This window comes from Molothrus aeneus, chromosome 23 (assembly GCF_037042795.1).
Source record: "Molothrus aeneus isolate 106 chromosome 23, BPBGC_Maene_1.0, whole genome shotgun sequence".
Taxonomy (NCBI): domain Eukaryota; kingdom Metazoa; phylum Chordata; class Aves; order Passeriformes; family Icteridae; genus Molothrus; species Molothrus aeneus.
This window is the reverse complement of record NC_089668.1, coordinates 666,830-690,375: the sequence shown is the minus strand read 5'-3', so window position 1 is coordinate 690,375 and position 23,546 is coordinate 666,830. Positions and strand designations below refer to the sequence as shown.

Here is a 23,546-nt window from a genome sequence, read left to right as displayed (position 1 = left end):
AAAGAGAATTTGGCTAAAAATGTGCTGAGATGATGAGAGCTGTTGATGTTAAACTTCTTTTGCTGTATTTTATTTTTTCCGTGTTTCAGGAAACTGGAAAGTGTGTACTCTCCATGGGATGGAAACTCCAGTCTGCTTTGCCAGGCTGATGGGGAGAGGGGAGACTCCTCTACTCAAAAAATGCATTTTTGCCCCAAGGAAAAAAAAAGTTTCTGTTGTGTTCTGACTCTACAGGTGACAAAAGCCACAGAGGTGGCTTTCCACAAAGTACTGGTCCTGCTGCAGGGGAGGTAAGTGAAGGATCTGGTTTAGACAATACTTGTGTGGAAAGTTTAATCCATTTTATGAAAGGCATCACTGGAGCAGGGGAGGAGGAAGTGCCCTTCAAGCAGTGGCAAAAGGTTCCTGTTACCTGACTTTGTGCATTTCACCTGCATCAGTTATTCCAGTAAATGCAATTGCAGTTGTTTCCCCTGTGAGCCTTCCTTTGTCAGAGGGTGCAGATGAGTTACCCAGGCAGACTCCAGAGTTTCAGGAGTGCATCTTTCCAGTGAATCTGTGGGAACAGAGCCACAGGCTGCTGTCAGTGAGAACAGCACCTCCATCGTTAATTTACATGGGCTGAAGATGGGAAGAATCAGCATGGCTGGAAAAAACTGTGCAGCTGAGGTGTGAAAAAGCCTGAATTGACCTGGGCAGGGAAGGGGGGAAGGCTGCTCCTTGGCGTGTTTTTCTGAATGAGGCTGAACTAAAAAGTGAAGAGTTCAGGGCACGGTGAAGGGGTGATGAAGATGTTCGGCCGGATTTACAGCGCAGGGGCCGCGGCGGTGCCAGGTGTGAGCGATGTCCCCTCTTGGAAGGAGCCCAACTTCCCGAGCCGCTTGGCACCAGCAGCGGGCACCTGTGTGAATCGATTGAACGTCATTTTATTGCTTTTTAACATTTCTGTCTCTCCTTCCAGCAGTGCCGCCTCCTTTCCGGACCGGCTCCCGCATCTCCGGTGTTTTCACAGGGAAAGGGCGCCCGGTGCTTCCCCCGGGAGGGGCCCGCGGGGCGGGAGGTGCTGAACGAACAGCTCCGCTCACCTGCGCGCGGGATCGCGGCGGGGTTCGGGGTGTCCCCCCCTTTTCCCCGAGCCGTTTTTCACATCCCGGATTTTCACCTTTTCCCCCCCATTTTTCCCTTCCCCCCCCCCCGGGTTTCCCGCGCGCGCGCACGGACGGGGGGGGGGGGGTGGGGGGGTGAATGGCGCGCGCGCCGCCCCCTCCGCGCGCCCCCCCCATCCCCTGCTTCCCTCCCCGCCTTGGCCCCAGCCCACGTGACCCGCGCGGGCCAATGGGCGCGCGGGGCGGCGGGGATCCGGCTGGAACCGGTTGGGCCGCGTCCGGCTCTATATAAAACTTTATAAACACCCGATTCCAATTAGTGGGGTCGGGACCAGCGCAGCCCGCCGGGTGCAGCCCCGCGCACCGCGCCCCGCACCGCAGCGCCCCGCACCGCAGCGCCGCCAGCGCGCCCGGCTCCCCCACCCCCGCCTCCCCGCGCCGCTCCCTCCGCCCCCTCACGCCGCCCGGCGCGCTCCGCTCTCCGCACACGCTCACACACACACCCTCACTCACACGCACGTTCACACGCGCGCACACGCGGAGCCATGCCGAAGAGAAAGGTACGTGCAGCTGCCGCCCCCCGCCCCCGCCGCCCTCTCCCCCCTCACGGTGTCCGTTCCCCCCTCACGGAGCCGCCTGTGGGAGGGGGGGCGGGACCAGCGCTCCCCCCGCGCGTTCGGGGCGGTAACGGAGCCGCGAGGCCTCGGCGGGGTGGGGGCGGCGCGGCGCCGGTGCCGGCGGGGCCGCGGCGCGGGAGGGGCCCGCCGGCCCGAACCGGTTGGTTTTGGCGGGAGGTCGGGGCGAGGGGAGGGGGAGGGGAGCGCCGGTGCGGGCGGGAAAGAGCGGGAAGCGGCGGCGGAGCTTTGCCGCCAAAACGGCGGGGGCGGGAGGGGAGGGATGCGGGGGCCCGCCCCGAGCGGCAGCGGCGCCCCCGCACCGACCCCGCGCACGGCCCCGGGGCCCCGCCTGCGCCGCGCCGTGCGGGCTGTGCCCGGCATCCCCCGCCCGGCCCCGCGGGGAGGGGCCGGGACCCGCCGGGCTGCGACCGGGACGGTCCCCTCGGGATTTGGGGTGAAACAGCGGCTGGGGACCGGGGTCCTGTCCGTCACTCGTCCCTGCAACCTGTGTCCGTGTCCCCAGGCTGAAGGAGAGACCAAGGGCGATAAGGCCAAAGTTAAGGATGAGGTAAGAAGTTCAGTGTTTTGAGAAAGTTGGATCATCAAGTGTTTCCTTTGGAAGATGAGGTTTAACGCCATCAGAATAACTGGGGAATAGTGGGGAGGGTTGGTCTCAATTGATTCTGACTTTTCAAAGTCTTAACTGCTTTTTAACCATGAGAAATCTTCTTTTAACTGTGAAAAATCTACTCAACTATCATTAGCTATTAGTAATTTCAACAGCATAGCCTCATGTTTCTTGAGAATACAGAAAAGGGGAAACTGGGAAACTACCATCTTAATTTCTAAAAACTAAAGAGCTATAGATATAATTTCTGGGGATTTACTACATTGGGAAGAGAGCAAGCTTGTGATATTTTGAGAGTGCCTATCCCATGTCATTTCAACGGAACCATTCTCCTTTTCCAACAGCCTCAGCGGAGATCAGCGAGGTTATCTGCTGTGAGTATCCTCTTGCTGGCAGAGGTGTCACCACACTCGGTGGTTTTACACACAACCACTGCGTGTGTAAAATTGAGTTCCTGCCTTAAGGACCTGGCCCATTGTGTGCTGCTGTGGGAGTGGTAAAATAATGGACAAACCAAACAGCTGCTGCAGTTTCAAATGCTTTATTTGCTTTCCTAAAACGAAGCTATTTGGCTGAAGGTTTAAAAAAAAGAAAGGAGTTTGTTTCTCTGAAGCAGGATTTGAACAAGGGCCTGGAGTGCCAGGACAAAGTGGGAATGGCTTCCCACTGCCAGAGGACTGGGATGTGGGGAAGGAATTCCTGGCTTTGAGGGTGGGCAGGCCCTGGGACAGTGGGAGGTGCCCCTGCCATGGCAGGGTGGCACTGGAGGCGCTCTGAGGTGCTCCCAAGCCAGACCATCCCACCAGTGTCTAACCAGGTTTTCTCTCCCTTGCAGAAACCCGCTCCTCCCAAGCCAGAGCCCAAACCTAAAAAAGCAGCTCCAAAGGTGAGTTGGGTCAGGGCTGTTTGCAAAGGTGAATAAATGGTGATGAGGTTTGGCATTGCCTGGCAATAGTAACAGCTGACAAACCTTTGGTTAACAGCTGTGCAGTGAGGAAATGGAGCTGCATCCTAAAGCTGAACTGACAACTTGCAGATTTTACAGAATTTGCATAAAAAATACCCAAGTGAAGACTTCCCGCTTGCTGTCAGTCCCTTCACAAACAAACCTTGGTGTCTGTGTTCTTTTGGGGCCACCACCCCCAAAGGGGGGCTGTCCTCGTGCCTGGCTCTGGGAGCTGACAGCAAATGTTGTCTTGCATTTACAGAAGAGCGAGAAGGTGCCCAAGGGGAAGAAAGGAAAAGCTGATGCTGGCAAGGAGGGAAACAACCCTGCAGAAAATGGAGATGCCAAAACAGACCAGGTATCCCAGCAGCCTGGCATTGATTCCTTTCCCTCTCGGACCCGGACAGGTCTTGGCTTGTGGGTGTTGCTTACAACACTCAGCACCGAGGGGGTGTTGGTAAAGAGTTAAATTGTTTGTTTGCCAGGGGATGTTGCCACATGGAAGTTACTGTTCTTCTGTGAATTCAAAAAGCAACTTCTGAGTTGTTTTAGGCAACAGGTGTTCAATTTAATTTTATTAAAAATCAGAGCTGTGCAGCCCAGAGAGGATTTGTTCTGCTCAGGGTTTTGCTGTATAGAAGAAGGAGTGTCCATTGTTTTAATGTGTTGACTTGTTCCCCTTTTCCTTTTCAGGCACAGAAAGCTGAAGGTGCTGGTGAAGCCAAGTAAAACGTGTGAATTTTTGATAACTGTGTACTTCTGGTGACTGTACAGTTTGAAATACTATTTTTTATCAAGTTTTATAACAATGCAGAATTTTGGTTTACTTTTTTTTAAGCTATGTTGTTAGCACACAGACCGCTTCATTGTTGTGTTCTGGGGGGTGGGGGGCAATGGGGACAAATGTCATTTAGTCTATTTGTCAAAACCTAAATTTTAATAAGAAAAGCTTCTGCCAGTCCCCCAGTTTTTGGAAGAAGGGCCCTTCCTGCAGGGAGGAAGAAGGGATTCCCCCGTGCTGCGTGTCAGTTGTGGCCAAGTGAACATCAGAACTCCCAAGATGCTGTTGCCTGCTCCACATCCAAGTGCCACCAGTTCTGCCCCGGTGTCCCCCTGTTCTCCCAGAGCCATCACTGCAAACCACAGCAGAGCTGGGGCGTTCCTCTGGCAGAGGATCCGGGTTGCTGGTGGCCAGTCTGGGATGGGCTGGCTCAAAAAGGAGCTGCGCTTCCTCTTTTCCACTGTGGACCCTCAGATGCAGAATTCTGCCTCTGGAGTTTGTTCTCCTCTGCAAGTCAGGGTGGGTTTGTGCAGCGTTGTCAGACAACGTGCCATGGGAACGTGTCCACCCTCACTCTAAACTTTGCCCTCTGCCAGTGCAAGCTGAACATTCTGACGGTTTTTAGCAACTTCTCCATTTCTGTAGTCCACCAAGGGAGGGGAGTTTGACAGTTGTTGTAAAATGTTGCGGATTGTAGCCCATGTCCTGCCTAAATTACCATGATTGTTCATGAAAAGTACCTTTAATAAAGCTGGATACGGTTTGGCTTGGACTGTTCTTAATGCTCTCTAATTTCTCCTGCCTTTAGTCCACTTCGTGTGGTTTAAGAACATTTGCTTTCTGCATGCCTGTGTTTGTGTTTTCATTCAGATAATTAATTGTTGTAATTCACACCTGAAAAGCAAGATTTCCTTACCTGAAAGTGAGGTTTCCTTGCCTAAAAGCTAGAGCCCTGCAGGATGTTTTTAGAGCCTTGGCTTACTTGGAGGCTGAAAATGAAACATCTAAGTGAATCTACTGAGTTAATTTTTCTTTATTTTCTAAAATGTAGCACTGTACGAAACAGGGAGGAATACAGTGATCTTGCTGCAGAGAAAAGTAGAATTCTGGTGAGCTTTTCTTGGGAGTGAAACCAGAACTGGCTCCATAAAACTGATGATGTGTTACATTTCTGCACTTAAACTTGAATATTGTTGCTCCTGCTAATCGAATCCAGACCTGGCTGGGGTAGTGACTAAGCAGGAGACGAGATTTTTTGAGTAAAAATGCACCATTTTTATAATGGCTACTTAGACTCCAGAGCAGAGCCAAACCCAAACCCCCCTGTGTAAAAGTCTCCTTCAGTGGCTGTCAGATGAATATTTTTTCCATCCCTGCTTGGCTTTCCCTGGGATTTCAGTGTCTGTTTGTGATTAAGTTCAGTGACCTGTTTCAACCTGTGCTGATTTCAGAGGGAATCCAGTGAAAACGAGCAGGGCAGAGTTTCACATCCAGAAATTTCCGATGTCGGGAGTGCTGGAAGTGTCCTGGAGTGGCTGCAGGCACAAAAGGCAGTTTGGGATGTGCCCCTAGGAGCTCTCGCTCCATCCCGTGCTCCATAGCTGCTCTGTCTAACAGAAAAAAAAAAATGGTGAATAATCCTTAATAATCTTCATCAAACCCCACCCAGAAACAGCCACCAAACCTGAGCAGTTGCTGGGCCGGCGGGGCAGTGGGATGTCACTGTGGAAAAGAAAATAATAATTAACTCTTAAAATCAGAAAATTGGAAATAGCCTGCCTTGCTTTTGTAGTCTTACCTTGCTGAGCCTCCATAAATGAACAAGTACTTCCAGAGGAGCTGGGTCTGAGGGGATTCCCGTGCCCAAGGTTCCAGAATGTTCTGGTGTTCCCTGTGTCCCTCAGGACCTCTTCACCCCCGTCATTAACAAAGTGCTGCTCACGAAGGGGAACTCGGGGCTGCTCTTTGTTGGAGGAGTTGCTCCTTCACTTCTCCATCTTCCCACCCCAGCAGCTGGTGCTGACCTGTGTGGATCCTTGCAGGATGTTTTCTCCAGCCAAGCACAAAACCAGCGATTTTAAGCGGTGTCTGCCACCTAAATTGCTCAGAAAGAAAAGGATATTTTGGGTGCTGAGGTGCTTCCCACTGGCTGTGCCCTGCACTGCTGGAGTTATTGGCCTGTTGGGCTTGACTCGACAGGCAGGGCTCATCTATTTCTCCCTAAGCAAATAGAGACTGAGGGATGCTGAAGCCAGTAAATCCAACTAATTAGCTGTGTAAATTAAAGCTGGGGAGCAGGCGCTGAGCTGCAGCCCGTGCCTGCTTCGTGCTTAGAGGCACCACAAATCTGCATCGCCGCCTGCCAGAGCGCCTGGAGCTGAGCAGACATTTTTTTCTGCTAAATTGTAATCATTTTACATGGAAAATGGTCTCTTGTGTATCTGTTGGGAATGGGACTGGTGCTGCCAGGTGCAGTTAACGGGCTGGGCTGGTCTGTTGGGTGGGCTCTGCAGCAGCGGGGATTTTGTCCTGCTGGAGCTTTGGGAAACATCACATCCAGGGGCCAGAAAGTCACCACTGGCAACAGAAAAGCAAATGAGTTCTGTGCTCCGCAGCAGGCCTTGAAGCTGGGCACAGTATGGGTTAAATCCATGCAATATTAGAGCTCTGCCACTAATTTGTTTCTGCATTTATTGATTTCAGCACAAGTCACCTGGGAAATGGGGCCAAACTGCTGTTGTCATTTATTTGCCTCTTAATAGGTGAAGTTGCAAAGAATGGCCAAGTTCTGCACAGGGCTGAAGCCTTTGGGATGCTGGAAGTGGATACTGGGGATGATCCTCGTTTTCCCAATACTTCAGGATTTTGCTGAGGTTTTAAGAACAGTGAAATTACTGATAAATTATAGAGCAAAGCATCTGGCCTCCCCCCAAAGCAGCAACAACTAAACTGAGCAGGAGTTAATGTGAGCAAGTTGCCAGCATTGGCCACTTCCCCACATCCTACAGAGCCACCTTTCCCCCAGCCGTGGGCTTATGTTAAACTGAAAGGAGATTGGGCTAAAACCCACGAGATCAGGTGAACTGGACCACGCCAGGAGGGCTCCCCAAGTCCCTGCTCCTCCCAGTACAGTGCCCTAGGATGAACAGCTTTGAGTTTCAGAATAGTTTCCCCCTGCAGCAGTTTCCCTTTTGCCTTCACAGAGCTCAGTTCTGTGTGGAAGAAGGAGCAGTTTCCTCCAGCCCTGCCACGGGTGGGCTGAAAGGGAGCAAGGAAGGCAAATGGACTGAATTCAGTGAGTGCATCCAGAGGATATTGAGTTGCAGGATCATTTTTGTCAGAGGAATCACGCAGCTTGATGGCACAGGGATTTCATTGTCCCTAAATCATCCCAGATATGGTAATGCCATACCCAGGGACTAATATTGCTGACTATAATTCCTGAGAAATGGCACCTTCTCCTGCAGTTGGTGGAGATGAAATGGAGCTTGAGTTAAACTCACAATTTACAGAGTGAGCCCATCATTTGTAAGGGATGGGAAGGAGATGGCACAGGGGGAGCTGTGGTAAAGTTGATTGAAGCTAATAAAGATCTTTAATAAGTTGGCTTTAGAAGATTTCTGATGTGAGAGACTGGGCTTTTTAACGACTCTATTAAAAACTGGTTTGTCTTTTTTTTTTTCTTTCTTTTTTTCTTTTTTTTTTTTTTTTAATGTTTTAACTATCTGCTTACAAAGGGAGCCAGAAAATCTATGGTGTGCCCGAAGAAACAGGAGTAGAACATTTCAGGGAAAACTTCATAAAGTCGAGACTTTTTAAGATGCATTAAAGCCTCCAAACAAAAACACTTCATTGCAGTCCCAGGTGGGAGTGGGTACCACAATTCTCTGCATTTTGTGGGACACATAAACCCCCCCAAAATTTTCTACTTTTCCCCTTTAAAGAGATTTGATAGTAGATTTAATTTTTTCTGACTCAGTTACCCCACTGAGGTTCCTTTTGGATTTTGAGCAGATTTCCCTGCAGGCAGCTGCTCTCCCCTGCTCTCGGCTTTGTGCAGAGGTGGGTGTATGTGGCAGTCTCCTCCTGGAGAGGAGTTACTATTAGATTACTACTAATCTGGATGACTATTTTGGCACTACCCAGACAGATTTTGTTTGTTTTTATTCTATTGAAGTGGTATCTTGGTGCTTCTTGATGTAATTCAGTCTCACCTCAGCACAAGAGCTGAACGTTCCTGTATTAGGGCTTCTGAGTTTAGCCCGAGGACTGATTGCAAACTTGGGCGATTCAATTGGCTTTTCTCATCATCTCCTTCTTGCCGGAGACAATAGCAGAGGTTGTTCCTGTGCTGGGGGTGTTTGTGGGTGGGTTTTGGTGGCCTGAGCCTGGCTGGAGGCGCCCAGGTTTCCCTGCCATACCATGATCCAATTAACTGCTGTGCTGCCAAGCCCCACAGAGCAAAACTCCCGTGATACTGAATTAATTGCTCTTGTAAAAAAACGCCCAGGATTTCAGAGGCGAGCGGGATCGAGGCGCGTTGGCAGGGGAGGTGGATTCGGCACGGCCCAGCTCATTCCCAGGCCGTCATTAACAGCAGCTTTTCCTCCCCTTCGCCACACGGGGGTACCAGGAAACGCCGAATGCGGCTCCGGGCCCGCCGTGGAGTCCGGAGCTGCCCCGGGGAGGCTGAGCCGGGGCTGGCACTGACGGGGGGCGCTGGCTCAGGACCCAGAATCGGCGCTGCCCCGGCAGCTCCATCCTCTCAGAGATCAGAGCTGGACAAACTCCACTCACCCAGCGGGGTGAGCCCCCTCCGAGCCTCCTTTCCAGCTTTTGGGGTGATTTTACTCAAAATCCAGACGGAGCGCTCAGTTCCTCATTGGTTTACAGGCAGAGCTGACATTGCAAAGGAATTTATCCATGTTATATCAACCTTTGAACTCAGGCTTCCCATATTCTATTTTAAGAACCACTGGACCATTCCTTTTCCTCCTCAGGCCATTATTGCAGCTGCTGTGGCACATGTCCTGAAAGTTTGAGCCTAAAACTAGAGCTGCCACTCTCATCTGTCCTCAGCTTGGGAAGGGATATCCTAAACCCAGATTTAAAGAGGTAGCCTATAAGCCTGGTCTCTTTTAGGCTTGTTGCCACAAACTGCTTCTATCAGGCTTGCTGAATCTTCAACTTGAGATCACAGAATAAGTGGTAATGGTCAAAGAAGTAATACTTTAGTTATTGAAAAGTCTCCTGTGCTTTTTGTGTTACTTCATTCTGCTTTTGTATTCCAGTATTTGAGTTTGTGCTTTTGCTCTGCAAGCCAAATCTAGGAAATCAACTTGTAACATGTGTGCTAATCTCCTTAAAAGTCTAACCAGAATGATTCTTCTGATGCTGTAAAGCTCCGGGCTCACTTTTCCAGCCAGCAACATTTACCTGCCTTGTGTTGGACTCCCAGAATGATATCCTGGGACCTCTATTTTGCTGAGGCAATGCCACCAGTCGCTGGTTTTCCTTCACCTTTCCCACTCCCCGAAGCCTCAGCCCTTGGGTTATCTCCTTCCAGCACATGCTTTCCATGTTTATCTTTTCCAAGGACGGTGTTGAAAGCTGGGAAGGAAGTGGCTGCTTCCCAGAGCTGGCGAGATTGCAGGGAAAGCACTTGACACCCTCATGACACTTCCTTGAAATGGATGCAAAACAGAAAGATGAGCTCCTGGTAAGCCAAACTCATTCCTCTCATTCAGTTCTCGGTGCCTGCTGGGGACAGGGATTTATGCATTTATTGGGGTGAGGATTTGTTGGATAAAGTGGGCAAAAGTCCAACCAGAATTATAGGGGAAAAGCAGAAGGCAGAGATTTCCAGTCACAAGGGTAAATGCTGTGGCAGGAAGATGTAGCAAACGTTTAATCCAAGTGTTTCAGGGAGATCTGAGTGCCGAAAACCACATTTTATTCATGTCTCCATTGAGCACACCCTGTCACCATGCCCTGGTAGTTGTAGATAACAAACCTGGAGTGATTGTTGGGCAGGCCAGGGTTCCACCCATGTGCAGTGAATTGTTGGGAATTTGGTTTAGTGATTAACTCAGTGAGTGGACAAGTTCCATGCACAAAGCAGGGGTGAAGCAGCCCTCACCCTGTGGGTTGTGTTTGGGAGGAAAGGCCGGGCTGGATGGGGGTGGAGCAGCCTGGGACAGTGGGAGGTCAGTGGCAGGGGGGGCATGAGATGGGCTTTAAGGGCCCTCCCAACCCAAACCTGGGATTCTGTGAAACTCTGGGATTCTATGAAAGCAATAAAGTGGTTGAAGCCAAACTGGGGATGCTGATAAACCCTTCCCTCCTGCCCCAGAGCAGGTCGGGCTGGCAGCCCCCACTGCTGGGCTGACGCATGATGTCCTACGCTGTGAGCCTGCCCTGCACACGGAGCAAACAGATTGTTCAAGATAAACCTCCCCAATGTCAGCCCAAGGTCCCTGTCACATGTTCTGTGCCCAGAGCTGGCTCTGAGCACTCCCAGCCCCTGTGCCTGGAGCGCTGGGAACTGAAACTGGTTTTGGTTTAAACTCAGATTCAGGCTGGGTTCTTGCCGGTGTGAGCAAAGAGCTCTGGGCAGTGGAGTTGTACAAGCAGAGTGAGGACAGGGACAGGGCTGTGAGCAGGTGGGGATGGGACAGGGACAGGGACAGGGACAGGGCTGTGAGCAGGTGGGGATGGGACAGGGACAGGGCTGTGAGCAGGTGGGGACAGGGACAGGGACAGGGACAGGGACAGGGACAGGGCTGTGAGCAGGTGGGGACAGGGACAGGGACAGGGACAGGGACAGGGACAGGGACAGGGCTGTGAGCAGGTGGGGACAGGGACAGGGACAGGGACAGGGACAGGGACAGGGACAGGGCTGTGAGCAGGTGGGGACAGGGACAGGGACAGGGACAGGGACAGGGACAGGGCTGTGAGCAGGTGGGGACAGGGACAGGGACAGGGCTGTGAGCAGGTGGGGATGGGACAGGGACAGGGACAGGGCTGTGAGCAGGTGGGGACAGGGACAGGGACAGGGACAGGGACAGGGACAGGGCTGTGAGCAGCTCTGCTGCAGCTGCCAGGCTCTGCTGCCCTGTGTGGGTCCCTGTGCAGTGCCAGCCTCTCCTCACCAGAGGGAATCCCTCTCCCATTCCCAAGCTCTGCAGCTTTTTGGGAATCCCTCTCCCATTCCCAAGCTCTGCAGCTTTTTGGGAATCCCTCTCCCATTCCCAAGCTCTGCAGCTTTTTGGGAATCCCTCTCCCATTCCCAAGCTCTGCAGCTTTTTGGGAATCCCTCTCCCATTCCCAAGCTCTGCAGCTTTTTGGGAATCCCTCTCCCATTCCCAAGCTCTGCAGCTTTTTGGCATTCACTCACAGTCCCCCCATCGCACACTGGGAGGAAAAACCACTTCATTTTCCCCTGGCTGGTGCAGGACCATGCGGGGTAACACACACTCTGTGTGGGCTGGTTTGCCCAGCTCTGGAGCTGCTTTGCTTTCCACCCCAACCCTTTCACTTCACTGAAAAATTCATCTCTAGGACCATAGTGCTGGTATTTAAACCCATCTGGTTTTGTCAGAATAGTGATGATATTTAAAGCCATGCCTGGATCTTCCTCTTCGAAAGCTTCTGCTGGTGATCTCGGAGAGGGGACATTTATCTGCTGGTAATTGACTCCCATATTAACTTCCAGCTGGCAAGCAGCTGCCAAAAACCTGTTTTCCATCTCTGTTGATCAATAGTCCCTTTCAACAAGTATCTGGTGTTGCAGGGTGTTAACAGCTAATAGCACTATGATTCTTATCCTATTTTAAGGACTGTAGCATATCTCAGAGTCCTTATATCCAATAGAAGAGGTTTGAGTTCAATAATGTTGCATCTGATGTTATTTATTATCTATTTCCGACACACTGACCCTTTCTCCATCCTATCTTGTGCTGGGCCACTGCCACAGGACATTTATCTCCAACGTGATGTCAGTGGCTGCTTAGGTTGAGGGGGAAAATGATTCTGTGCAGCCTGTAAATAGAAAAATGAGAAGGCAGGAGTGGCCAGCAATTTCTGACACCAGCTTGGAGGAAAGGGTGAAAGGAGCTGTTGCCTGCCAGGCAAGCCCCAGTTTTGCTGTCACTGAAGTCAGCAGCAAATCCAAACCACCTGCCAGGGCTGGAGCTGTTCAAACTGCCCAGTGCCTCTGGCCAAATCCTTCCTGGCATAAAATAACACCCTCTGAAACTTTTATCTACTCTTTGGGAGAGAAAATACCTGACGAATCAAGTTCTTACTTTGTAAATTACTGTTCCTCAGTGTCTGGGGATGCACAGGACAGCAAAGCAGAGGCAAGAGAGAGGGGACGTTCTTGAATTCTGGGACATGAACCTGGGGACTCATTTCTTTATAAAAGGTCTTCAATCCCCAGTGGTAAAACATCACCCTCCCCTCTGCACTGTGCCAGAGGAAAGGCACAGCCACAGCACAGCAAAGGGTGCCTTCCATCACAAAGTTTAGAGGAAGAAAGATAAAAGTAAGTAAGTCCTTGCTTTTGTTGCTAGAAATGATCTATCTATCTATCTATCTATCTATCTATCTATCTATCTATCTATATCTATCTATCTATCTATCTATCTATATCTATCTATCTATATCTATCTATCTATCTATCTATCTATCTATCTATCTATCTATCTATCTATATCTATCTATATCTATCTATATCTATCTATCTATCTATCTATCTATCTATATCTATCTATATCTATCTATCTATCTATCTATCTATCTATCTATATCTATCTATATCTATCTATCTATATCTATCTATCTATATCTATCTATCTATCTATCTATATCTATCTATCTATCTATCTATCTATCTATCTATATATATCTATCTATATCTATCTATCTATCTATCTATCTATCTATCTATCTATCTATCTATCACCTGTCTATTATCTTTTCAGAGCAGTTCTGCTGTGTGACAGTGAAATGGGAGCAGCACACAAGAACCAGGCAGGTGGATTTGTAGCCTGCTGATGGAAAACCCTTTGGGCTGAGCTTGGAGTGCCTGGAGGGGCTCTGAAAAATGATTCTGCAAGAGGATTTTTCTAATGGAGGATCAAGTGTGTCCTGCCTCCTCAGCAGAGGTGAGAGGGCTCCTGGTAAAGCTCCCAGGAATGCTCCAAGCCTCTCCTCAGAGAGCCAGGGAAGGCCCAGCTGGGCTGTCCTGATACTGACTCATGAGGAAACAGCAATTTAATAGCCAAGCAGCAGCAAAGCAGCAGCAAAGCACCAGCCTCGCATTTCTGACCATTTTTTGTGTGCTATGAGACGTGCAGTGCTGTAAAAAGCCAAGAGCCTCCCTAAGTCCAGAGTCTGTTTGTTTGGGGTTTTTTTTTTGTCATGCTGATGAGGGACAGGTAGATTTTCTCTTTCCAGGGAATCAAGTTTCTGCCATCACTGAACCTGTTGTGCCTTTTGTTCAGCTCCCAACAAGGAACCCATTGAGCCACTCTCTGCTGGCCCTGAAGCAACTGAGTCATAGCTGTGCTCTGCAGTGCCTGAAGCACGTGTAAAATACAGAAACAATTGTTGTTGGGAGAGACCTGCTTTTCTCTCCCTAACTGATAAAGGCACCTCTTTCCTCACCTCTCCAAAACTCTGTGTTGTGCCTTCCTACCTGATCCAGTCAGTCATTAAGCCTAAATATTCCTGGCCAGGATAATTTCTCATATTTTATAAGTTTATGGTTATTTTGGGATGTGGCTTTTCAAGGCTGGATGTGTGCAGGGGTTTCTGTTTAGTGAGGGGACTGAGAAGTGAAATGCTGCCAGTCATACACTGATCTGAAATCAGAAATAAAGTTTGGGGTCCCCCTAAGGAAAATCAGTTTCTGTGGTGTTTGGGCTTCTCATCAGGATTTCTGAAATTTGCTTCCAAGTCTACAATGGTTTCTTTATTTTTGCTGTGCAATGATGGCACCCCAAACTCTGGGATGGGAATTAGGAACAGGTATCTGTGAGTGCCTCCTGTGCAGCAGGACCAGGCTTGTCCAGTGCAGGATGTCAGCTCGAGACCACAGGCCCTGGAATGACATTTTCCTCTCCCAGGAGCTGGAATTCTGTCAAAATGTGCTTTTGTTTTCTCCTCCCCTCCCTGGAGAAAGTGGCACTGTGTGCTCTGGAGGCAGCACAAAACCGAGGGTATCTTTTTGTATCCACTTAAAAGCCCCATCATTTGTTTACAAGTTCTTAAACCTAAAGGAACCATAAACCCTGACTGTACTTAGTGCTGTGTTTACTCAGGTTTCTCCCTCCTGGGGGACAGTGCAAACAGCCCTGGCAGCTTCACTTCTGTTTACAGTTTCTGATCGTTTTTTCTTTCATGTTTTCACTCCCTCACATAGCCCTACACTGAAATAAGCTACAAACATAGCTGTGTGCTCATTAAAAACTAAATTCGATGGATAACTTGCTCTAAATAACTTCCCACCTGGGCTGCAGACCTGTTCTAAAAATTAAGTGAAAAAAGAAAAGGTGAGGAAATGCTTGTGTTTTACACGGGGTTTTGAAAAAGCCATTTTCAGGTAAGAAAAGGAATTTTTTACAAAGAAATTCTGTGTGAGGGTGGTGAGGCCCTGGCACAGGTGCCCAGAGCAGCTGTGGGCGTCTCTGGATCCCTGGCAGTGCCCAAGGCCAGGCTGGACAGGGCTGGGAGCACCTGGGGCAGCGGGAGGTGTCCCTGCCCATAGGACTGGATGGGCTTTAATGTCCCTGTGCAGATCCCAAGTTCCTCGGGAGCCCAAAAGGATGGACGGCAGCGAAACAGCTCCTCTGAGGTGCCAGGAAACAGCCAAAGGTTAGGAGAGAGCCACGTGGAATCGGGCAAAGCATTATCGGCCCCGCATAGTTGGAATGCCACAGAGCCGAGCCAGCCCCGCGTCCCTCGGATGCTGCGGGATGCGCGCTCTGAGCAGATGTTGATGTGTTCCTCCTTCTCTCCGGGTGCCGGGGGCTGCGTCCTGCGCAGGAGCCAGAGCGGCACCGGTTCGTTCGCATCCAGGAAAGGGAAGGGAACCGATCCCGGAGCCGGGCAGCGATTGTAGCCATGACAACCGGCAGATATGGCCTCGCTGCCTCGCCGCTCCTTCCTGCCCGCCCTCCGCAGCGCCGGCCCCGGGCAATCCCGGCTCAGGCGGCTCCCTGGGCTCGGTTCCGTGTTCCTGAGGGAGAGGTGCGAAACCCACAGAGCGGGCACGTTCCCTGGAGCCAGCAGCGCCATCGGTTCCGCAGCAGGAATCCCGGCTCGAGCTGCGTGTGCCTCTCCGAGGGGCTCCGGAGGATGCGGGCACGGGGTGGTTTCTCAGAAATACCGCCCAGGAGCAGGGTGGGCTTGGCAGACGGAGAGCCTGCGGAGCCGGCAGGCAAAATGCCGTTTGTTCTGCCAAAAAATAAAGGGTTGAGGTGTGCTGGACACCTTCAGAAATGCATCTGAGCTGAGCAAGGGAAAGCGGCGCTCACCTGTGCAGGAATGCGGGCAGAGGCTGGAGGGGTTTGCTCCGTGGATGAGCCTCAGACGAGCCTCACAATCCCCGTGCAGGGAGCAGGAACTGCCGGGCTGAGCTTCCCCGAGAGCTCTGCATCCTCTGCCTGCTGTGGTGCAATTCCTGCATTCCGACCACTGCCCGGACCTGCCTTGGAAAACGCTGGCATTTCAGGCAGCTGCAATCGCACCAGTGTGGAGGAACAGAAAGAAATCTGCCAGAAAAGCAAAAAAGCTCTTAGAGGCAGACAGTTTTTCTCATTTCCAGGGCCCTTGCTTTATATCTTCAACGTGGTTTGTACCACACCAAGGAAAAATGTTCCTGGGATCAAAACAAGGTGATGCATTATCTCTTCCTCCATAGTGGCAAACAAAGCAGAAGAGGTGAAGAAATGAGGTGGTGAATGGAGAGCTGGGGATTAGAAATCAGGATGTGGAGCTCAGGTTCTGCCCTGACACTGAAAACCTAACTCAGTTTCCCTGTGAGGAAAACAACAAGCTCTGGATCTCTTTGGTCAATATTAAAAGTACAGAGAGGGCTGCTGCAAGCTCTAATTAATTGACTGTCTTAGCAAATTAGAAGAGTCTGTAAATTGTAGCAGATATTTGGAACTCAGCCTTGCAAGGAAGGTCTTGTGCCTGTGAGCTTTTCTGCATTTCCTTGTATGTGTAAAAGCAGCATCACACAAAGCAGGCAGGGATGAGCTGCCCATGGATCCAGAAAAAAAGAAAAGATGCAGTGAGCCACGGGAGCACTGGGTTACTGTGTGCTCATGGGGAGAATCACTTGGCCAGCTTTTGGAACAGTCAGTCAAAATTGGATCTGGTGGTGATGATACTGATCAGTCTCCATCTGCTCTGGAAGTGCTTTGGGGAGGTCCTGGTTTGGGCTGGGATAGAGTTAATTTTCTTCTTAACTGGCTTAACAAATGTTGTCAGCTTCTCTGCAAAGGAAAAACGTTACACAGCCAGCCAGCTGCAGAGGCAAAAATATCTACAACTGTATTTGAGGAGGATTTGATGGTTTTAAGACCAAACTAAACCCGCAGCATTTTGAACTTTGAGTGAATGCAGCACTGACAAAGCACCCAGCTGATCCCGAGTCTCTGTTTACCACAGCAGCAGCTCTTCCCAGCCTGCAAGTGTCTCAGAAAAATGCCAGCCTATATGTTTTAATCACTGTATTTAGCCATGATAGTCACCCAAACAGCAGATTTTGCTTTTTGCACCCTGCTTCCAGGATCAAGGATGCTTTTTATAGCTGTTCTTTGACTGGAAATAAATCCTGGGGGACACCACTACCTCATTTCTCCTGCCCTGACATCCTGCCCTGAACTTCGCAGCAATCTCCTGTGGCACATCTCACCTTCTGTTAATCCAGCTGGGATTCAGCATTACCTGAAGCAGGAATGGAGGGAAGGTCAGGCTGAGAATTTCTGTCTTCTCCTGGAGTGCATTGGGGTGTGGAAAAATGTGTGTAGAAGAAAACTTTTCCTATGTGAGAACCTGACAGGTGAGAATAGCCAGGAACTCTGAGCACCATTTTTAAGGTGGATGTGTTCTTTATCCCTGTTTTTTAGGGAATTCCAGGGCCACTGCAGGAGGTGATGAGCAGTGATTCACGGCACATCCCAAAGCTGGAATCCGGATTTCCTGGAGCAGTTTCCTGAGTTCAGCAGCGACCTGAGCCGTGTCACCACGTTTGTCCTCACCCCTCTCCTGGTGCAGCCGTGCAGACTGTGCACACAGGGAAACAGCTGGGCACTCCCAGAGGAAAAATCTTTCCAAGGCACAGAAGAGCAGGACTCAGTGTCATGTACTTGTGAGTAAGTTTCAGGTTTTTAGTGGTGCTGTGAGGATTGTGCAGAGCCACAGAATGGCTTGGGTTGAAAGAGATTTGTAAAGACCATCTTGTCCTGCGATGAGCAGGGACATCTCTCACTAGTTCAGCCACAGCTCTCCCTGGCAGAGGCTCCCGAGTCCCCAGAGCAGGTATTTCATAGTGATCACTTCCCGAGGTTTCAGCCTTCCAGTGAAAATCATCTGGGCTGTCCCAGCCGTGGTGTGGCCACAGGCCGAGGGCAGTGCCTGTTCCCTGTGCTGGCACTGTTGAGATCCCTCAAATGGTGGGGTCAGAGACAGTGGGGGTGTCCAGGGAAGGGAATGGAGCTGGGCAGGGGCTGGAGCCCCAGGAGGGGCTGAGGGAGCTGGGCAGGGGCTCAGCCTGGAGCAAAGGAGGCTCAGGGGGCCCTTGTGGCTCTGCACAGCCCCTGCCAGGAGGGGACAGCCGGGGGGGCCGGGCTGTGCTCCAGGGCACAGGGACAGGAGCAGAGGGAACGGCCTCAAGCTGCCTCGGGGGAGGTTTAGGTTGGATATTGGGAAATATTTCTTCACCAAAAGGGTGGTCAGGCATTGAAGCACGCTGCCCAGGTTGAGTCACCATCCCTGGAGGGATTTAAAAGCCGTGCGGATGTGGCACTTGGCGACACGGGTTAGCGGTGGCCTTGGGCCGGTGCTGGGGGCACGGCTGGGCTCGATGCTCTCGGGGGGAGTGTTTCCAAGCCGAGCGATTCCGCGGCCGCCGCACGCCGGGCTGGGTTTGCCGGATGCTCCGGGCGGAGGAGCCCCGCGGCCCCTCCCCGGTGCCTCCCGCCCGCCCCGCGCCCCGCCCCGGCCCGGCCCGGAGCCGGTGGGTGCCCAGCCCGGCGGCGCTCGGAGCCAGCCCGGCGCGGGCACCCGCCGGCAGCGATGCCGCTCGCCCAGCTGGCCGAGCCCTGGCCCGACATGGAGCTGGTGCATCTGGACACGGAGGTGAGCGGGCACGGCGGGGGGGGCTCCGGGGCGGGGGGCGCCGCCGAACAAAGGAGCGCCCGGCGGGACCCCGCGGAGCGGAGCCGCCCGGCCCGAGCCGCGCCCCGCGCCGGGGGAGCGCGGCCGCCGGAGCCCCGCGCTGCCGGGGCCGCTCCCGCTCCGCTCCGGGGCGGCTCCGGTACCGCTCCCGCTCCGCTCCGGCGCCGCTCCGGTACCGCTCCGGGGCCGCTCCGGTACCGCTCCGGCGCCGCTCCGGTACCGCTCCCGCTCCGCTCCGGTACCGCTCCGGTACCGCTCCGGGGCCGCTCCGGTACCGCTCCGGCGCCGCTCCGGTACCGCTCCCGCTCCGCTCCGGTACCGCTCCGGTACCGCTCCGGTTCCGCTCCCGCTCCGCTCCGGGGCGGCTCCGGTACCGCTCCCGCACCGCTCCGGTACCGCTCCGGGGCTGCCGCGGGGCTCGCTGTGCGCGGTCGGGGCTGCGGTCGGGGCTCCGGGGGCACCGGGGGCCGCCGGGCTCGCTGCTGCCCGTGCGGGCTGCGATCGTTCGGGGAGTGCAGGCGGCGCTCCCAAATCTCCCGGGCACGGAGGAAAGCGGACCCGGCTGAAGGCCCAGGGAATAAAGATCTCAGTTTTGGGGGTTTCTCCCTCACCCTCCCAGCGCCGTCTTCTCGCAAAGGCCTGTGCCGCCAACTCCGACCACGCTCCCGTGTCACTTTGCTGGACGTCTGCTCTTCCCTCCCTCCTGGCTCTTTTCCTCCTTATTGAGACCCCCAAGGCAGATGTGCAGGAGGGAGCTCATGCCCTGTGCACATCTGCAGGCTGGCACAGCCATTTCCACAGGAAGGGACAGCCTGCAGCAGTTGTCACCCACGGCAGAGCAGCCGGCTGAGGCACTGGGCTCTGACACTCTTCAGTTAAACATCTTCTCACTCAAACTGGAACCAGCAGCTCTCCTGGAGAAACTAGAGGGGAGGTGGGGATTTGGTTCCAGGTGTTTCACAGACCGTGGTGATTTCTTGTTGTTCTGTCAGGATTTGGTGCTGGCACACTCCATTATCATACCTGGGGATGTCTCCGTGGTTAATTTGTCAGATTTGCTCACCTGTTTAAAATTGCCCCTTCAGAGGTCTGTGCTTTGAGCAGAGGCAGCGTTTCCCCCTTGCTGCAGGGACAGCAAGGAGACACTGGCCATTCGAGGTGAGGTTTCCTAATTTTCATCAGCCAGGTATGGCACAGCTTCTCCTGGAGCCCCCTGTGAGGTGGGGAGGCTCTGCCTGGGCCAAACACCTGGCACAAAGGTGCAGTGGGTGAAGAGCCTCTGCTCTGAAGCATCGCTGGAGCCGTGAGGAGGAGTTTGTGCTCCAGGCTGGGAGAGGAGGGAAGTCCAGCGGCGATTCCCAAGTCACATCATGTGCCCAGAGCCAGGCCGGAGGTCATTGCTGGGAGACAGGGCTTTTTATTTGTGGTTTCTCCTTCCTAAGAAGGGACATGCCTGAAAAGCCAGAAAACGCGGCTCGACTCATAATGGGAGGAAAGGAATTCCGGTGGCCAGGGCAGGGGAAGCCGCGGGCGAGGCTCCATTCAGTGCCTGGTGCCGCTGTCCCGGTGCCGCTGTCCCGGTGTCCCGGTGCCGGTGCTGTGTCAGCACCAAGGGATCATTTCCAGCAGAAATGCCCGGGGCTCCGGGCTGCTGTCAGCCGGCTCCGCTGCGGGCTCAGGGCAGGGCAGGCACTGATTTCCTCATGGCGTGTGGGTTCCTCCTAAACTGAAACTGAAGGGAGCCTCTGGCTCTCCCCTTCCGCCATCTCTCCTTGGCCGCAGCTCCAGGTCAGGGTCAGGCACCACGTGCAGGTGGGATTTTAGCAGATCAGATTTTTTGTGTCTCAGGATCTCAAGTGGGACTTAGCAATTTGCCTGCCTTTGGTTTAAAACGATAAGTACACACTCTTAATTACAGCGAGGAGAATAATACAGGTGTTCTTCACCACCACGCCTGGGTCAGATGTTAGAGAGCTCCCTGAGATCCAGCAGCAGAGCGGGAAGGGGCCTTGGGAGGAGTTTTGCACTTTGAGGTGAAAATCGCCAAGGGCAGGGGCCCAAGGGGGAAGCTTTCACCCCTCGTGGGAGAGGTGGCACCACTGAGAAAGCAAGGAGACGTTTCTGGAACACCGGTTACGTAAATTGCCCTGGGATCGCTGCCATCCAGGTTAGAAACCGGCTTCCTCCGACCTTTGCTTTCTGAGTCATGGAGCAGAGGTGCTGTCACTGTGCTGGTGGAGGCATCAGTCCTATTGTTGAAGGATTTGGGGTTTTTCCACTGTCTTCCGGGAGAACTGGCCCTGTGGTGCCCCTGTTCCTGGCCCACTGGAGCTCAGCCATGTCAGGGAAACGTGTGGGAGCGGGTGGCAATGGGAGCTTGAACTGCTCCCTGGCAGGAGCCAAGTCCCTCTGTCCTAGAGTCTGGGCTTTATAATCATTGCTCCTGTTTGTTTTACCCTTGCCATTCTCTCTTCTGCTTACATTATTCCAAATATTGCTTATGTAGTAGAAAAACATGCCTGGGGCAGAGCACAAACGCTGGAGTAGAGTGACACAGGAATCCTTCCCTGTGAGGGTGGGCAGGCCCTGGCACAGGGTGCCCAGAGCAGCTGGGACTGCCCCTGGATCCCTGGCAGTGCCCAAGGCCAGGCTGGACAGGGCTGGGAACAGCCTGGGATATTAGAAAGTGTCCCTGCCATAGCAGGGGGAATGAGGTGGGCTTTAAGGTCCTTTCCATCCCAAACCATCCTGTGTTTCTTTGATTCCATGACTTCATCCCCATAGCGATGGATCTGTCATCAGGGCTCCGCTTTGCTTCAAATTCTTCTTTCATTACACAAACCTACAACAATGCAACTGACGTGGGATTACGCCAAACTCCACCACTTCAACTAATTATTTTTGCCTGTATATATGTATCACCCTTTATTGAGCAGGAGCTGCTCATGAATAACTCTTTTCTCAAGCATGGTAGCTTGAGCTGTGCAAAGTACGATTGAGAGACAAGGGAGACAGCTGAGTGGCTGTCATCTCTGATATGCCTTGTGAAGAGACTCCTCTGTTTGGGTTACCAGAGTTCCTTTGGAGATCTCTATTCTTGTAGAATTATTTCCTTTCTCTGAACTGCAATAGGCAAGATCCATAAATTCCTCTTAATGGCAATAATTTAAACATGCCTTGTTCTGGTGTCAAACTAGCAGGAGCTCTGGGGTGACGGATTTCTTCTTCTGCTCCTTCCTTGAGTGTTTCATGGCTCATCAGAGTCAGGTGAAAGAGCATCTCTGGGTACCTGGTGCTTGTGGGGTGTTTTGGGGCCCCTCAAAAGTGGCTGCTCCAAGCCTAAGGATGCAGGAACGGCAGCAGGCAGCTTTTGCAGGCAGAGCTGTCCATAACCTGGGATGCCCTGAGCTGGTGGTGTGACCACAGAGCAGGACTGGGCCCCGTCCCTACGGCCCTGCCAGGATGCACCTCGTCCTGGTTTCACATTAGAGCACACTGGCCTGCTCTGGAAATTGCTCCCTGTGCTGCGGATTATGTGGAATTAAAAGGATTTAAAGCGCAAGATGTCCTAAGATAAATATCTCCCAAGTTCAGCCAGGCTGGCAGTTGCGTAACTGAGCACGCTTGTTTTCCAGGATACTTTTCTGTGTGCTATTAAGGAAACTCACCCGGGGTGTGCTCAGGAGGGGTTTGTGCCAGCTCTGGGGCAGCTGGAGGGGTCCAGAGGTGCCCTGGCTGCCGGGCTGCTGCTCCACGTGCCCATCAGATTAGAGCTCTAATCCCCTTTTCCGCTCGCCCCCGAGCAGGGCAGTGCAAGGACAGCCTGCGGCTCCCGGTGAGGCTCGTGTGGCTGCCTCATCAGCAGCCCAAGCCCTGCTCTGACACAGCCTGGCTGAGCTCCCCACTGCCCCGGGCACCCCAGGGAGGAGCTGTGGCTCCCTCCTGCCGCAGATGTTGCCTGGTTGCTGCGGGAGGGAGACCTTGGGAGTTCTCTGGGAGCAGGACATTTGGGAGGCTCCTCTGCAGCCCCAGAGTGCTGCGGGAGGGCAGCTGCACCTGCTCTCCCCTGTGTGTGGTGTGCAGGGGCAGGGCAGAAATAAAGCATTTTAAAGAGGCAAATGTCAACCCAAGAAACCCACAAACGATTTCAGCCCTGCTCATGGCGTGCTGAGTGGCCGTATTTTATCTCGGGAGGTGATGAGGCTGGAGCTGTTTCCATCTGGAACATACACAAATGGCCCTCCAATTCCATATGAGGGAATAAGGACTGCTTTTGCTCTGGGGTGGAAGGAGAGCACTTGGCTCTAAACACTGCAATTCTCTGCTCACACATCTGACTTCTGTCAGCCTGAGAAAGGACCATTTCACCAGGAGCTTCATCCCTCTAAGAGCAGGGAGCTGCATGCCCAGGAAGCCTCCCTGGCATGGACACTGCTCTCTTTCTTTGCCCATCCCTTCCATCCCAGGTAGGATGGGTTTCTGTCAGCAGCAGAAGGACAAGTTTTCCTTTTCAGAGAGCTGATAAAACAGAGCCCTCGAAATTCTGGTGGCTCTGGAGGTACCACCTTGTGTCTCCCAGCTCACCCTTGAAGCAGAGAGGTTGGACACCCCCTGCATCCACTCACCCTCTCCTGACACGTGCCTTGTGGATCTGCTCTCCACACCAAGAGCCAGGCACTGTTTCCCTCAGTCCAGCACATAAATTCTGCTTCTTGAGCTGTTTGAGAGAAAACCAGCCCTCCCCTAGCTGTGGTTTGGATTAGCAGCCAGTTATGAGCTGTGGATGGGTGACAGCTGAGCCAGTAAACATCAGCCTCTTTCCAAGTCTGGTTATCTTGGTGCTGTGGCTCCCCCTGCATTGTGGGGGCTGTTCATAAACACAAATTCTTACTTCACTGCTCAGCTATTCTCCGTGCTAATGGCACCGAGGGCTCCGTGTAAACAGCAGGGCAGCATTCCTCTGGGAGAACTTCTGCATGGAGCTGCTGGGGCCTGTTTCAGTCCTTGGCTGAAACCACTCTTGACCTTGAAGTTAAATTGGGACTAAGGTGAGTTG

At 52.6% G+C, this 23,546-nt stretch overlaps 2 protein-coding genes across 4 annotated transcripts in view; both read left to right on the top strand.

Annotated features, from left to right (window-relative positions):
* Positions 1-1,344: 1,344 nt before the first annotated feature.
* Positions 1,345-4,855, top strand: HMGN2 (high mobility group nucleosomal binding domain 2). Its single transcript, XM_066564748.1, has 6 exons — positions 1,345-1,666; positions 2,247-2,291; positions 2,696-2,725; positions 3,187-3,237; positions 3,560-3,655; positions 3,991-4,855. The coding sequence occupies exons 1-6, from the start codon at positions 1,652-1,654 to the stop codon at positions 4,024-4,026; spliced, it is 273 nt and encodes a 90-aa protein (XP_066420845.1). The 5' UTR covers positions 1,345-1,651; the 3' UTR covers positions 4,027-4,855.
* A 12,591-nt stretch (positions 4,856-17,446) lies between these two features.
* Positions 17,447-23,546, top strand: part of RPS6KA1 (ribosomal protein S6 kinase A1) — a 33,222-nt gene continuing 27,122 nt past the window's right edge. The window contains exon 1 of one of the 3 annotated variants that reach the window (XM_066564652.1): positions 17,447-17,462. Coding sequence is in view for 2 of the 3 variants with exons in the window: in XM_066564649.1 (XP_066420746.1) it covers positions 18,389-18,451 (63 nt within the window). In the remaining variant the exon portion in view is untranslated. Of the gene's footprint in view, positions 17,463-18,342; positions 18,452-23,546 lie in introns of those variants that run through there. The other 2 variants (XM_066564649.1, XM_066564651.1) reach the window with 2 other exon arrangements.